The 16,936-nt window shown below is 43.4% G+C and overlaps 1 protein-coding gene and 1 long non-coding RNA gene across 4 annotated transcripts in view; both read right to left on the bottom strand.

Annotated features, from left to right (window-relative positions):
• VWA3B (von Willebrand factor A domain containing 3B) overlaps positions 1 to 16,936 on the bottom strand; it is a 73,464-nt gene that overhangs the window by 55,939 nt on the left and 589 nt on the right. For 2 of the 3 annotated variants that reach the window (XM_088667669.1, XM_088667670.1), the window contains 7 exons: positions 11,751 to 11,828; positions 11,074 to 11,301; positions 10,741 to 10,835; positions 9,054 to 9,304; positions 7,666 to 7,825; positions 6,756 to 6,925; positions 5,584 to 5,705 (listed from right to left, as the gene is read on the bottom strand). In XM_088667669.1, coding sequence (XP_088523795.1) covers positions 5,584 to 5,705; positions 6,756 to 6,925; positions 7,666 to 7,825; positions 9,054 to 9,304; positions 10,741 to 10,835; positions 11,074 to 11,301; positions 11,751 to 11,828 — 1,104 coding nt within the window. The remainder of the gene's footprint in view (positions 1 to 5,583; positions 5,706 to 6,755; positions 6,926 to 7,665; positions 7,826 to 9,053; positions 9,305 to 10,740; positions 10,836 to 11,073; positions 11,302 to 11,750; positions 11,829 to 16,936) is intronic. The other variant, XM_088667671.1, reaches the window with a different exon arrangement.
• On the bottom strand, positions 2,607 to 3,353 carry LOC148685887 (uncharacterized). The gene is made up of 2 exons (XR_015949498.1): positions 3,233 to 3,353; positions 2,607 to 2,773 (listed from the first exon to the last, which is right to left on the bottom strand). It is a non-coding gene; the product is annotated as an uncharacterized LOC148685887 (long non-coding RNA).

Below are 16,936 nucleotides of genomic sequence, written 5' to 3'. Positions count from 1 at the left end.
TGCCCCTGGTACTTTCCTCATACAGGCCATGTGCAGGGCATATGCTCTGTTATTGATCTAAGAGCCCCTTGTCGCTATGGCTTTGAGCACTCGGCCCTACCCTTGGGCAGAGTGAGGCAGTTGTCTCCAGCAGCATATGCTTTGGGGCAGCAAATGCCAGTGAGATGCTGGGTGGGGCAGAGCTGTGTTTGCATTACACAGACTGCCCTGCATCTCCTCCATTAACTTGCTGCCTTCAGGCAAGATTGGAGGTCCTTGTCCTATCACCAGCATTGGTCTAAGACTGAACGGCCAGCCCAGTGGGCTTCCGGACGTTGCAGGAGGAGAGGGCACCATCTTGTCCTTCGCCTCAGGCAGCAAAGTGTCTTGGGCCTGCACTCACTGACACCAAACTCTATCTACCAAGTAGTCAACCAGCACAGAGGGTATATCAACCTGCCACTGAGTCACAAGTTCTGTAGGACTACCGTAATTGATGAAAATATGAAACACTGCAGATGGTGACACCAGTCACGAAATTAAAAGACGCCTGCTTCTTGGGAGAAAAGCAATGACAAACCTAGACAACATCTTAAAAAGCAGAGACATCACCTTGCCTACAAAGGTCCGTATAGTTAAAGCTATGGTTTTCCCAGTAGTGATGTATGGAAGTGAGAGCTGGACCATAAAGAAGGCTGATCGCCGAAGAATTGATGCTTTTGAATTGTGGTGCTGGAGGAGACTCTTGAGAGTCCCATGGACTGCAAGAAAATCACACCTATCCATTCTGAAGGAAATCAGCCCTGAGTGCTCACTGGAAGGACAGATCCTGAAGCTGAGGCTCCAATACTTTGGCCACCTCATGAGAAGAGAAGACTCCCTGGAAAAGACCCTGATGTTGGGAAAGATGGGGGGCACTAGGAGAAGGGGACGACAGAGGACGAGATGGTTGGACAGTGTTCTCGAAGCTACGAACATGAGTTTGACCAAACTGTAGGAGGCAGTGGAAGACAGGAGTGCCTGGCGTGCTATGGTCCATGGGGTCACGAAGAGTCAGACACGACTAAACGACTAAACAACAACAACAACATGAAACACTAATGGGCTAGTTGCAACTTACTGGGGTCCTATGGTTAAGTAGCCTGCTTAACACTAGAGAAAAGCTCTGCTGGGGAGCTGACTGAGGACACCAGCCATGTTCCCATAACAATTTAAGTAGTCTGGGGAGCCCACTCAAAGTATCTCTGAACCTTTAACATGAAAGCACGAAACTTCCTAGGTTTCCTCTCTCTCTCTCTCTCTCTCTCTCTCTCTCTCTCTCTGGTTTGGGTATCATTTAGTCCCATTTCACACACCAGCATGTCAGAATGCAATAATTATTTTCATATTATATCTTTATTGTTTCTCAGGACACCCTTTCTAGGAAGCGCTCTATAAGCAAACCCCAAAACATGCAAGACAAATATATCACTCCAGGGTCTTTTCTGCTGTAGAAGGCAGAGAGAGGCAGGAGGCAGAGGGAGCCCTGGACGTACCCAGAGTTTTCCAATTGGCTAGGCATGATGTCATAACCACAGCTATAATACTAGGTAAATGCCCAAGACTAATTGTGTTCCCTTTTAACGTGTAAATTCTATTCTGTAAAAGCAATAAATACACGGCCTACAAAGCATTTCTAGTAGATTGCTGCACTTGCGGGCTGATTAAAACCATTCTGCAATTTAGCCATTAAGAAAAGGGAAAGTGCAGGGGCATAATTTTAAGAGCCACAGCAGAGCAGCTTTCAACGCATCTATTGAAATATAAACGAGAGGGAGCGGGAATGCTTCTTTGCTCACAATGGAACCCAGCGGAGAGGCTCTGTTAGTTGCAAGCCATCATTAAACAGCTGCTGAATTAAAATTAAAATACAGAGGAATTAGAAAGTCGTCCCTCTTAGAAATATCACAGTCCCAAGTGACCTTTAAATAAAAGGACAAGCAGTGCTTCCAAGAAAAGGGGGCATTCATTTTCTAGCTACATTTTACGCAATTACATTTATTCTATTCTTTATGTTCCAGGATCTGCTCTTTGTTTTGCAGCCTGGGGGGGGGGCAAGGGTGTCAACACCATGTGCTGGCTTGAACCCTACATGGCTTGGAGAATTAGGCTGCGTACACAACATACCTTAAAAGCATATCCTTTCCCTCAAATAATTATGAGCACTGTCGTCTGCCAAGGGCTGCTGGGAACTGTAAGTTTGCAAGGGGTAAACTACACTGCCCAGATTTCTTAAGAGGGGAAGAATGTGTTTTGAAGGTTTCTTGTGTTTTTGACAGGTGGATTTGACAGGCGGGCATCCCCATCTGCTTGCCAATCATGTGGCATCACAATGACATCATGCTATTGACAAGGCCGATCCTAATTAGGGTCTGGCCTGTGGGGCCAAAAAGGCCCCCCCCCACTTTTTCAACATGCACATATATAGCATGCAGCCCAACCCTATATGTGTGTACCCAGAAAGTAAGCTCTACTGAGTCTAATGAGACTTAATCCCAAATCAGTGTTTAATCCAGCCTTATAAAAGATATACGAACAGACAAGCTAAAGAAAAACCATCCTGAAAAACTGCAGTAAAGGCGGGCAAATTCAAACAGCTGAAAATTTAATAGCAGGATACAACAAAGTAGCAGATAAAAAGAATGTTGAAAAACTAAGTCTTTAAAATATGTCTGCAAAGTAGAAGAGACCTGGAAGACCTACACAGGGAGGGTATTCCACAGTCTCAGAGCCACCACCCCAAAAGGCCTTGGGACTTGTATCATAGATGCCAAGTATCCCGTATCCGCCGGGAAAACCCCTTTTTTCTTACCGTTTCCCGGCGGTCTCCCGTTTGGCGGAAAATCCCGGCATTGTCCCTTTAATTTGCTTCTTCCCGGCGGCCATTTTTCTGATGCCGCTTTGCCCTTCTATGGGCACCAGAAAATGTCGGCGCCGGCACCGGAAGTCGCTGCCGCGCATGACCGGAAGTTGCGTGACGCGACTTCCGGTTGCGGTTTGCCCTTCTATGGGCATCAGAAAATGGCGGCGCCGGCGTCGGAAGTCGCTTTTACGTGTTTCCGGTCATGCGCGGAAGCGACTTCCGGTGCTGGCGCCGCCATTTTCTGGTGCCCATAGAAGGGCGAAGCGCCACCGGAAGTTGCGTCACGCAACTTCCGGTCATGCGCGCGCTGCCGATCCCGGATCTTTACGATCCGGACTTGGCAGCTATGACTTGTATATCTGTCCATGTAACCTAAAAGAAAGGTGGAATTAACAGCAGAGTCTCTGACACCAATCTTAACTGGTAGTTCCTGGGGGTCATTCTGCAATACAGATTTCTTTTTTTAAAAAAACATATTAAAGTCAAATAAATGCTGGCTATTCCCCATCACCCTGGTGCATTTACTTATACAGTCATACCTTGGATCCTGAACGCCTTGTGAGTCGAGCATTTTGGCTCCTGAATGCCACAAACTCAGAAGTGACTGTTCCAGTTTGCGAACGTGCTTTGGAACCCAAATGTCTGTCACGGCTTCCGATTGGCTGCAGGAGCTTCCTGCAGCCAATCGGAAGCTGCACCTTGGTTTCCAAACGTTTTGGAGGTCAAACGGACTCCCGGAACGGATTGCGTTCCACTTCCAAGGTACGACTGTAATGTGTATGCTCAACATGTGTCCTCTTTAAAATCATGCACATTCTGAAAAATATCTGAAAAGTAACTGAATCAAGATGACTTGTTAGTGATACAACACACACACATAAGCAGCTCAGTGACAAAAAGGGAGGAAAGAACTTGTATTGATTATGTATGTATATAGTCTGCCTTGTTCCTGGGTAATCAGCATTTGAAAATTGTGTGTACTCAGTCACAACAGGGACTAATGTTTCTCTGTTTTCCCCTGGCTGTTAGCGATTCCTTCTTTCCTATTAACACACGTAATTTGATACACAGTTATTTGGAAGCTACCAAACCCCTTGGGGGCTTTTGCGTTTATTCAGAACAGGCCTGCTGGAACATGCAAACTTGCCACCTTTCTGAAAGGGACTGTTTTTCACCCTTCCTCTTCACTTTCTCTAAATATCAAACGTTCTTCTCTAAAATACAGGAAATAGGGGATGTCCAGCTCCATTAGCTGAGAATGGTTTCAGAAAGAAAATGACCTTTCCCCCTCCCACACAGCACAATGAACTTCTCATTGTCATGCGCCATTGTAAAACTGTTCTCCCCCCCCCCCCGTTACCTTATTGTTCTATGGGCTGTCCCAGTGATGTGTTCCACTCTGTGCACCTTCCGGTTTAGCTTAGGAAATTTGTGAAATTAATTTCAGAATTGGTATGCGCGTTGTTTGCCACTGTTTTGAATTCGGACCCCCACCATCTGAAGTGAGGCAGATGAATAAAGGGGGGGGAGGCCTTTTTGGCTGCAACACCTCATTTGCAGAATTCTCTCGCCATGGAGGCATGCCTAGTCTCTTAGGTGCCAGCCAGGAGACCTTCTGATTTTCTCAGACTTTTAACCTCCAGTGTATCTCTCTTTCACACACACACACACACACACACACACACAGAGAGAGAGAGAGAGAGAGAGAGAGAGAGAGAGAGAGAGAGAGAGAGAATATGGTTGTGTTTAGCACTGTTCTACCCTTGTGAGTCACTGTATTGATCCATGCACTTTTACTGTGCTTTTTGAGTCATTGTAAACTGTCCTGGAAATGTCTAAATGAAAAGAGGAAGTGTAGAAATGTTTCAAATAAAGTGTGTGTGTGTGTGTGTGTGTGTGTGTGTGTGTGTGTGTACACACACAATGAAAACAACTGAAGTACTAGTGGCTTTATATTGTGGTTTTATGTTGTTTATATTTTATGTTGTTTATATTGTGGTTTTATGTTGTAACTTCCCTGACGCTTGCAGATATTGGACATATATAAAATAAAATAAAGTGAAATCTATCTTCTTCCAAAGAACTCTTGCTTACCTCGGTTCTGTATTGAGCAAGCATTCTGTTCCCCCTTGTTCCAATAAAATGCCCCCAAATTATCCTAGATAAAAATGGTTATCTTGAAGATTCTAAGGTAGGCATGGCCAAACTTGGCCCTCCAGCTGTTTTGGGACTACAACTCCCATCCATAGCTGTCAAGTTTTCCCTTTTCTTGCGAGGAAGCCTATTCAGCTTAAGGGAATTTCCCTTTAAAAAAAGGGAGAACTTGACAGCTATGCTCCCATCATCCCTATCTAACAGGACCAGTGGTCAGGGATGATGGGAATTGTAGTCCCGAAACAGCTGGAGGGCCAAGTTTGGCCATGCCTGTAAAGGCAATGGTAAGGAGACTTCTTAATCCCCAAACCCACTTTCCCCTCTGGGGAACTTTACGAGGGCTACATTTCAGGGGGTGGGTGATACCAGATGCAAACTTCTCTGTCCTCTATCCAGACCAACAACCATGAATGCATTCTCACCAGGCAAAAGCACTTAAGGAGGGCACAGAGTGAGGAGCAAGGCTGGTGAGGGCTGTGGTCCATGGAAATTCAGGAGGACTGAAAGGAGGCATTTGGGGCATAACAATCAACCTTCTTTTGTTTTACCTAGAGGCAGGTTCCCTTTCAGTTTCATCGAATTCTGGGTAAGTAAAGCTTTCTCGTCTTCGTCACTTATTGAGGTTTCTATCATGTCCATGTAGTCCGCTCTCTCAGCAAATGCATGGAACCTGGAGGGACAAAGTGTTTCAATCTGTATGCAAAGGGTTTGAACAGGCATCAAGGGAGCTGGTATGGAGCAGGGGCTAGAATGTCAGACCAAAGATACCTAAGTTTAAGTCATTCCTCAGCTACGATCGACTGAGTGATTTGGGGGCAGTCACCCTCTCTCAGCCTAGCTTACCTCACATGGCTGTTTTAAAAAAATATGAGGGAAGAGAACACGTTCCACTTTTGACTTCTTAAAGAGAAAATAACTGCAACAAATAAATGCAGTAATTTCCACTGGTTGTCAGGCTCAAGCAGCATCGGGATGTACTCTTTTATCACCAGAGTTTCATAAAACTCACAGGTGCCCATAACAAACGGGGGTTCGCGTAGCATAACTTGCATTTATCAGTTTAATAGCAACTCACGATTGAGGCCTCACTCTTTTAGGCTTGCTCTACTGTTAAGCAGAGCTGCCTTGGGCTGCTGATTTTGGATGTCATGAAAGGCACTAAATGCTTGTCATTGTTGTGTTTTTTACTCCCAGGGAGTAACTTGGTCAAGTCTGAGTACTATGCACCTTGAATAGGGGAGAGGGGCATTTACTACAGTGGTACCTCAGGTTACGAACTTAATTCGTTCCGGAGCTCCGTTCTTAACCCGAAACCGTTCTTAACCTGAGGCGCGCTTTCGCTAATGGGGCCTCCTGCTGCCACCGTACCGCCGGCACGCGATTTCCGTTCTCATTCTGCCCCACCCCTGCCACCAAGGAGCATTCTGGGGCAAAGTTCTCAACCCAAGGTACTACTTCTAGGTTAGCGGAGTTCGTAACCCAAAGTGTTTGTAGCACGAAGTGTTTGTAACCTGAGGTACCACTGTAATCCACATTGGGCAGCTAAACATCTTGGGCTGAACTTGCTCCACCAGACCTTGTATCTTCTTCTCAGAGAGACAGAGGAATGGGGAAAGTGACATATTTGGGCAAAAACACAAAGAGAAAGCATGCGATCTGAAAGGATCCATATCTCCATCTGCAAAATAGATTTATAGTGCTGAAATCATTTACCTCATACCTGCCAGTGGTCAGATGACTCAGCTCCTTTAAGAAAGCAATAGTCTCTTCTTCTCGAGCATTAAAAGACACTGTATGGACTGGGCACGGGCTCCTCAGTATCTTCTGCAGGAGCAAATGTCTCATGCATTCTGGCATATCACCCACAGTGAAATAGTACACAGCCTCAGTCTGTGGTGGAAAAGTCATTTGAACCATGAAGCATATTTGTAACATCCCTGCCACCGCTGCTTTTCAATTCTATCCCACCTTTCATCCAAGGAGCTAAGGTGGCATACATGGTCCCCCCCCCCTCCTCACAACATCCTTGTGAGCTAGGTTAGGCTAAGGGACGGTGACTGGCCCAAGTCCACGGCTTTGTGGCCAAGTGGGGATTTGAACCCCGATCTCCCAGGTCCTAGTCCAACACTCTTAACCACTACACCACACTGGCTCCTCTTATAATAGCAGCAATTCAGCCCAAAGGGCTGCACAGTGAGCCCCACATACCCAGAAGTGTTAGGGAAACTGAGATTAATTGGAGACTTCCTGGCTTAATTGTGGCTCACCTAAAAAGGTTGCAGTGTGCCAAAGAGGTATTTGCATCTCTTAACTTTCAGACAGGTTCATCCAAACTAGGCCTATGCTTCCAAGCCCCTTTAGTGTCATTGAAACATTTCTCTCTTGCCTGTTCCGTGGGAATTTCTGCTCTCAGAAGGCAATGCTGTCATGCATATATATATGATATTGGTAAGAACCAGCCTTCAGATCAACTTGAAAGAAATTCCTTCTAAATAGCCCCCAATGTTCTTTTATTAGCATGTATTATCCCCGTCCATAATTCATGTCTGTAGCACTTGCAGTCAAAACTCTCACGGGGATATATCCCTAGACATAACCGAAGACTTCTAGAAATGTGTGAGAGAGATTACCGTATCATCAAACAATGCCTCCATGATCGCTTCCGTGGGGCCCGAGTGGCAAACAGCTGGCCTGTACTCTATCGCCCAGAGCCACTCAAGAGCCGCTTCTATAGAGGCCTCCGACACAGGAACGGTTTTCTCTTGCCACTTTGCAAGATCTTGAGCCCCCCTGGAAAGGAGAATAGCTAAAATATACGGAGAAATGGCTAAACTTGTCTTGCAATAACAGCTCTGGTAGGGTAAAAAGGGCAGCAAGGAACACCTGTCCCCAAGGTTTTGGTCTGGAGATTATTGGGGAGGGGGAATGGAAGGGGAAAGGCCAGTGTCTAGACAGACATATGATCTGGGTGCCAAATGTCTGTGGAGTTTCCCAGATGAATTTCTTCAATCAGTGAAAAGGTCCCGCTCAAGAGAAAGGGAAGAAGGGCCTGAGCATTCAGCATTGATCCCTGCGCTTTGAGCAAAAGACCTTATCCTGAAATGATGGTCACAGTGGGGCCAGCACCTAGACTTCCTGGAGAATAGAGTCAGAGTAGATTGCCCAAACCAGTCTCTTATCCAAAATGCCTCTTTGGCCCCATGCTAGGCAGGACTCCTCAAATCCCAGATTTGGCTCCCCAGGCCTGTAGTTGCTGACCCTTAGCATAAACAAACATGTTTTCAAAAGTTAACATATACTTTGTCTGAGGGAGCAATAGGTACATTAGCTACAGTGGTGCCTCGACTTACAAATTAAATCCATTCCAAAGGCACCTTCGTAGGTCGAAAAATTCTTAAGTCGAAAAACGCCATTGGAAACGCGATTTCCCATAGGAATGCATTGGAAACGGAGAAATTCGTAAGTCGAAGCAACCCTATCTAAAAATTTGTAAGTTGAAAAATCCCTATCTAAAACCGCCGTGGTTTCCTTTCGGATGTCGAGACATTCGTAAGTACACAGCCATTACTCCCATTCATAAGTCGAAAAATTCGGTTGTCGAGTCGTTCGTAAGTTGAGGTACCACTGTATAGAGAATAAAGTTTGTGGGGGATATTACTGAGGTACTAAATCTGACCTCAATTGTATCTACTTACTATTATTTTTTATTATTATTTTGGTCTCTAAGACAAAATCTAGCTGGCCTTTGCAGGAAAATGTGTGTTGATCAATGCTGAGAGGAAGATACATAGTTTGAAAACAAATCTTTTCAACTTAAAGAGAACTAGTGTTTTAAAATAAATAAATAAAAAGCCTAAGAAGGATTTCTACTCATGGCCTCATATTCAAAATGGCATAAAGGCTTTGCAAACCAAGTCTGATTATGTTCATCAGCCATATGCTTTCAACAAACTTCAATATTATGGTTGTAGTCTTAGGAATTCCAGCAAGTCTCCTTAATAAAGTGTAGGAAACTTACTGAATGATGTTAAATCGGGAGATTTGGGCCACTTGCTGTTTGAATACCATAGAAAGCGCCTCTCGACACAGATCAAACTCAGCTCTAGAAGCAACACCAAAATCCAGAACAATGGTGATGCTCTGTTCCTGAATCACTCCAAATATTTGCCGGCTTTCCGTGGTTAGCCATTCCATCCTTTGTTTATACAGTTCGATAGCTCCAGTAAGACAATCCACAAAATGAAAGAGGAGGTCTTTTTTGGCTGTCAGCTGCATTGAAATTTTCAAAAGAGTGAAGATGTCAAAATCAAGACAGGGAATAATAGGGATGGAAAATGAAGAGAATGTGCATCAAGGCAATTACAAATGCAAACACACTTTTTAAGAGCTGGCAAACCTCCTTGATGGATCTGTACTTTGGTATTAATATTTTATTGAAAAGGGTTCGATTATAAAGAAATAAAGTGATGCAAAGAGAAAGAGAATGAGAAAATAAAAAGGAACAAAAATGTGTAGAAAAAAACAATATACTGTACGAACATCTACGAAAAATACCCTAACCCATACATTCTTTTATAAATCTGATATGATTATCCTAATACATATGTAAAGATGAATGACCTACTACATTTTCTATAAACTCATTCCAAATATTGTCATATTTATCAAAACAAAGTCTACATCTGTAAGCAGTATGTTCGTAAGTTGCAAGTGTTTTCACATTGTCAGTCCATTTATTAAAGTGGATCATATCTTTATTCCTCCAGTTCATCAACATCAGTCTCTTGGCTACCACGAGAGTGCATAGAACCACATTTTCTCTACTTGACAGGTCTCTACTATCCTTGCCTTCTGATGCAAAATCCAGAACAGGGTCAAACTAGAGCCATTGTTCTTCAACAAGTGTTTACCATCAAAGTACTGAACAAGCATCCAAGTGGTGAGCACAGCAGCAGTCCTTGAGCGGACAGAGAGACGGGCATACTGTGCCACTGCTAGCTTAAGAGAGCAAAGTGATGGCGAGGTGGGAGGAGCTCCAGTTTGGTCATAGAAGCCCTACAGGGGCATGTTGGGCCACCACCAGCAACCAGGAGCTCCCCCCAACCTTGTGACCACCTCGCCTGATCCCAATGAGCAGCAGTACTGACACTAGGAGGGTGGTGAGTGGGGCAGCTGTTTGCAACAGCACTGCGGATCTCTGGAGCTATTATTCACACACATCTACCACCCAACCAGCATTCTAAAATGGATGAAAAGTGGCAAAAAAAAAATGGTTCGGTTTCATGGAACTTCCAAACAATACCAGCTTCTAGTTCATTACATCATACCAGACCTCGGAAAAAATCAAGAGACGAAGTCCTGATTCTGAAAATAACCCATGTCAGTAGTTTTGTTGTTGTTGAATAATGTTAAGTGCCGGATCAGCAAACCAATATCTGTTATCCAACACCTCTCTGAAGCTAAGTGGCCCCAGGCTCATTATTATTACTTCTACTCTGTGTTTTGGAGGTAGTTCTCCCCAAGGCCAGCTTCAACAGGTCAGCAAGAACTCTGAAAGCAGAGTCCAGATTTTAAAGAGCATCAAACACAAACTTTTTATAGCCAGAGGGCAGGTTGTTACTACACCCAGCAACCACCTCATCTTGCCAATATAATATTATCTTACCCAAAAGAATGTATGTTATTACTCTGAATCGGCCACTTACGTTATACAGCTTGCCGTCTTCTCCTGTCATGTATTGACGATACAACCCATTTGCGTATCGAGAAGCCACAAGTTTCCCCAGGACGGATACATAGTCTAGAATAAAAAGAAGTTTGTACATGTGCTGTCTCTATCATGCAGGGTCTTTTTTCTTTTTTTCTTTTTCTTTTTTGCACCAATTCCTTGCCTGTTTATTTAGAAGTGACCCCCAATGGCTATCCCATACACAAGCTGTTACTTACTGTTGAATGAACAGGGCTTGTTTCTCCAACTAACTGTGCAAAAGATCAGGCTGTGCATCGTGCAAAGGGAAAAGACTTGCTGCACATCATACCTTCTTTGTGCTGAAATCCAATCTTGGATAAAATCTGAGAAAAAGTCAACTTGTTCCTTTTGAGCCCATGTAGCTGAAGCCATTTAGGGGAAGAGATTAGAAGTTGCACATCCAAGTCCCCCTCAACGCCATAATCTCTCCTTTCTTTTCGCTCCAAGTTCTTCTCGAAGGCAACCAGTGTCTTAGGTTTTTTGGGATCTTTTTTAGGCTTCCCACCAAAAGTAACGTCTGTAGAGGTGGAAACGGGCAAGCTAGGTTTACTTATTGCAATCCCTTTCATCTGCCAACTATCTCATCTCCCCCTCTCACCTCCTTGCCATGGTTATCTACTGTATTCTCATGACTCCTCCTTTTTTAAAAAAAAAAGCATTATCAAAAAGAGAAATATTTAAATAAATACAAAAGCCTCTCCCTTCTCTCTCTCTCTCTCTCTCTCTTTATGTATAAGAAGATACATTCACAAAAACATTCCATACATAGAGCTGAGTCTGGAATTAGACTGAAGAGGTTTTCTGTTACAAAGCATAGGTTTGCACAGACATTAGATACATTCACACAATACAGTACATTGAAAGCACTGTGAATACCACTTTACACAGTCAAAGACACAACATAGCTCCAACAGAAGTTCCATGTGTAATTTTATTAATAAAATATCATAACCTTAGAATACTCACGTTCACTCCATGCAAGCCGTTTACCTATGCCGCCAGTCATTGCAACCACATTGATTTTTTGCTTCCTTCTGTGTTCCCCTTAAAACATGAATAAACACACGTGATTGTTTGTTTGTTTGTTTGTTTTTTATTGATGCCATCCAACCAGTAAATCAGGTCTGGTCTCGATGCTTTAAATTGAATTTAAATTTAAATTAAAGTTAGCACCAGCTCCAACAGCTTTTATTAGCCAGAGACCTAGTCCTCCCACTTACCCAGGAGGAAGCCCCATTGAATTCAACAGGACTTACTTCTGAGTAGACATGGTTAAGATTGTGCTGACTACTTAATTATTTCAAATATTTCTATACTACTTCTCACTAGCATACCACAGCAATAAACTGGTTACAAAAAGGTAACTTAATCCGTTTATGGAAAATGAAATAAAAATAATGTTTTAAAAATACCACAACATTAGTAATAAACATTAAAAGAACTTCCTAGGAGGTGAAACCATAGGCAACAATTTAAAATGGCTAAAACCCGAGGAAATAAAGAAGGTTCTATGTATACCAGGTTCAACCTAGTGTCTGAAAGAAAGAAGTATTGGTGCAAGGCAAGGATCTCTAGTGAGGTCATTCTATTGTCATCTGTTTGGAGAAGAGAAATTGGAGAGAAAAGCCATGGTTGGTGAACTAAGGGTGCAGGCACAGAGGAAGCACACCTTTGGTTACCTGGGCCCCCAAGATGTTTTGCTAGCAAAGCTTGGTTGGCGATGGGATCCAGATATCCTTATCAAATCATGGCAGCTGTGTTATGCACCAACTGATGCTTCCTGGTCCTCTTTAAAGCCACACCTAAAATACCATTATAGCAGTCTAATCAGGAGGTGATCACGGTGTGGCTAACTGTGACCCAGAGCATTCCTGTCCAGCAGAGCCTGCAGCTGATGACGCAGGAAGGAGGAGGTGCTGTGGGCCAAGGCTCTAGAGAACAAAACCGGATCCAATGGGGACATGGAACCAAGAGGTGAACTTGACCCTTTGGGGGGGGGGGGGCGTGTGCAACCCATTCTAGAGCAAGTTGAATGCAAACTCCCAGAATACAAGAACCATCTACCCACAGCTTTTCCCTCTTGTTGTCTTTCCTGAAGTTGTCTTAAGTTGTCTTAAGATCCAAATTCTAATGTGTATTTGCCCCTCTTGAATTATAATTACTATTTTGATTTATTATCCACCCTTCACCATAAAGGCCCTGGGAAAGTTACAATGATGAAAATAGTTTAAAACAGATTGCAGGCACAATAATTGGGTGGGCCCTAGAAATGTATGTTTCGGGTGCCAAAGACCAGAGTAAAGAAGTGAATCACTCTGGCCTCTTCAGTTACCTGGCAAAATGTTATTATTCCAGATCCACATACCACTGTAGTCACTCGGGCAACTTTAAACAAGAAGACCAGAACAACAGGGCTAGTGATGCCGTAACTAGGAAGCCTTTCAAAATGCCCACAGGGGAGGGTTTGTGCAAACATTTACCCTTTGGCTGCAGTACCAAGTGTTAAGTTGTGCATTTTGCCTACAGGGATACAGAACTCTTGTCTCTAAGTGTCAACTATAAAACATATGAATTACTGCAGTTTATTTACCCGTGTGATGGATTAGGGCCTGAATTCAAATACTCTGATGCAGTGATTTCATGTTGCAAAATCCCTATTCAAAGGTCACTTCTGTAGAACAATTTGCATGAATTCCACATGTATCCCATATGAGATAATGTTGTGAAATGCTTTAAATACTAAGTACTGATACTTTATTCTGTGGATCATAATCTGTGGTGATCCCACATGCACGAACATCAACTGCAGCAAGTATGCTGACTAAGTCTCCAGTCTCGGTTGTTTATCTATGTCCAATTGCCACATCAAAATAATCTTACATGGAAATCAATTTTTTTTCCTGGAAAGGAGCCCTGAGTAACATTGAACAAGCCAATAGCTAACATCCTCCATTGCCCAGTTTGTAAAATGGGAATAATAAGGACCAGCCTTACAAGGTGGCAAAAAAAAAGAATGAAAGAGGATTGTAAAGTATTTTTCATAGTTATATATTTATTTTACATTTATATCTCATCTTTTTCTCCAAGGAGCTCAAGGTGGCATACACAGTTTTCCTCCTTATCTTATAAACACAACAACCCTGTGAGGTAGGTTAGGCTGAGAGTGAGTGACTGGTCAGATGTCACCCAGTGAGCTTCATGGCTGAGTGGGGATTTGAACCCTGGTCTCTCAAGTCTTAGCCCAACACTAAAGCCACTATACCACATTGGCACCGAAAAGGTGCTGTGATTAACAGTATTCATTCGCAAGAGAATCTACTAGGAATCACTGCAATCCAGTCCTTCTAATATAACAAGGAGACCCGAGCTGGTGACTCCATGGCAAATGAAATCCTGTGATAAACACTGTAACTCAATAGAGTGCAAAAGTCCCAGCTACCAGATCCAGAGGCCGTGCTATTTTGATAGCTGTTCAGAGGCTTTGATGTAGCAGACGCTCTTTTTTCACTCTGGAATTGAATTCCTTGCTAGCTCAAGTTTCTTCACCTGAACTGCTCAGGCAATTGTGTGGCAAATGGGAGAAGAACATACAAGGGTTCCGACAGAAAAAGAATCCGTAAAAAGCAAAACTCAGCTTAAATTGAGGGTTTGCCCCGGCTAATTAGAGAAATATTAATCATCTTAAGACCAACATTTTAAACCAGATTCAGTGGGGAAGTTTGGAAAGAGTTTTTACCCACTCAGTGTCTTCAGTTGGGGGGAAACATATAAGCACATCTTGCATCCAAGCTTTAGTATGGATTTTTAAATTTTTACAGACGCAGCCATCTATGCTAGGAAAACGATACACCTTATAATAAATGCATGGACTTCTCAGGAAGCTTAGGGAGCTGTAAAAATGCAAAGTAATAAACTGGCAAGAGTCCACACAAAACTCAGTGAAACTTGGGAGGTTGCCCACATATAGCTTTTTGAATCCAACCTGGCAGTGGGGAGGGAGGGAACAGTTTGGCTTAGTTTTCCATCTTTGTTTAGTTGTTTAGTCGTGTCCGACTCTTCGTGACCCCATGGACCAGAGCACGCCAGGCACTTCTGTCTTCCACCGCCTCCCGCAGTTTGGTCAAACTCATGTTCGCAGCTTCGAGAACACTGTCCAAGCATCTCGTCCTCTGTCGTCCCCTTCTCCTTGTGCCCTCCATCTTTCCCAACATCAGGGTCTTTTCCAGGGAGTCTTCTCTTCTCATGAGGTGGCCAAAGTATTGGAGCCTCAGCTTCAGGATCTGTACTTCCAGTGAGCACTCAGGGCTGAATTCCTTCAGAATGGATAGGTTTCATCTTCTTGCAGTCCATGAGACTCTCAAGAGTCTCCTCCAGCACCATAATTCCAAAGCATCAATTCTTCGGCGATCAGCCTTCTTTATGGTCCAGCTCTCACTTCCATACATCACTACTGGGAAAACCATAGCTTTAACTATATGGACCTTTGTCGGCAAGGTGGTGTCTCTGCTTTTTAAGATGCTGTCTAGGTTTGTCATTGCTTTTCTCCCAAGAAGCAGGCGTCTTTTAATTTCGTGACTGCTGTCACGACCTGCAGTGATCATGGAACCCAAGAAAATAAAATCACTCACTGCCTCCATTTCTTCCCCTTCTATTTGCCAGGAGGTGATGGGACCAGTGGCCATGATCTTGGTTTTTTTGATGTTGAGCTTCAGACCATATTTTGCGCTTTCCTCTTTCACCCTCATTAAAAGGTTCTTTAATTCCGCCTCACTTTCTGCCATCAAGGTTGTGTCACAGACCTATTTCAATTTCCCAGAGAAAATGATTCCACTCTAAACAATTTCACATTCTGTGTTGAGGTTATACCAATTGCAGGTGTGGAATTGCAGGTAGGCCATGCATTCAAAGAGGGAACATGTATATAATTGAATTCCTGCTTACATTTGTCACCAAGCCCGTTTCTGTGGGAGAAAACATCTCAATAACTACATTGCCGCCTAGAAGTGGAAAGCTGACCCCGGATGCCACCATCATTAGCCACTTATGAGCAAAGCATGTGTGAGGGCCGAAATATATCTTGTGTGGCTAGATTTCCCAATTTATTACCTGAAATGTAAATATACAAGGTTGGAAATCTGCTCACAAAAGATTCCTCGTTTATCCACATTATTTGCCGGGTCTATATGGCTTCCAGCTCTTTTCCTCCAAGGAATTAAGAGTGAAAAGCTCACGTTTCTTTACCTAAACTGCTCCACTTTCAGATTTTGGCTTAGAATTCTCCACGTTAAGTCCCATCCGTCCATCCCCCGTTCTTCACATCAAACCAAACGTTACCTGGGAATAAACCCCATTAAGTTAACTTCTCAGTTCTGGCCAGGACTACAGCCTACATTCAAACAAGAATTATTTCTGAGCAGGCTCAAGATGTCAAAGCTGTGAAAGAGAGGTTTCCCCAGAGCATAGTTTGTCCCCCTGCTGCAGAAATGTGCTGGGAAAACCTGCACTTCACAAATGCTCCCATATTTATGCAACCCTTAAAGGTACAAGGCCCACCTTCAGGGCTTGGACCTGTCAAAAATATACCTACCTCTTCAGCTGGCCTTTTGATGCTTGAGCTGTATATTTTTAGGACACCCTTTATTTCTGAGACTGGAAGTAGTTTTAAACTTTAACCATTTCTAATATTGTGTTGTTACACACCCTGGGACTTTAGGGTAAAGGACAGGTAAACAATAAATAAATAATCTCTGAGCTAATAATATTATTATTATTATTATTATTATTATTATTATTAGAAACAATAATAATTTTATTATTTATACTCCGCCCATCTGGCTGGGTTTGCGCAGTCACTCTGGACCGCTTACAGCTTATCTAAAAACATAATAAAAACATCAAAGCTCTAAAGCTTTGACTCTATAAAAAACTTACATATATGTGTATACACGTGGCTCAGTCAGTACAGCATGAGACTCTTAATCTCAGGGTCCTGGGTTCAAGCCCCACGTTGGCCAAAAGATTCCTGCATTGCAAGGGGCTGGACTAGATGACACTTGGGCTCCCTTCCAGTTCTACCATTCTATGATTCCATGTGGACTGCTAGCACCCCACCCCCACCCCAAAGCACAAGGAGAATTGAGGAAGAAATACAA

This window comes from Zootoca vivipara, chromosome 4 (assembly GCF_965207765.1).
Source record: "Zootoca vivipara chromosome 4, rZooViv2.hap1.1, whole genome shotgun sequence".
Classification (NCBI taxonomy): Eukaryota; Metazoa; Chordata; class Lepidosauria; order Squamata; family Lacertidae; genus Zootoca; species Zootoca vivipara.
The sequence above is the reverse complement of the archived record's forward strand: the minus strand, read 5'-3'. Positions and strand labels throughout refer to the sequence as shown.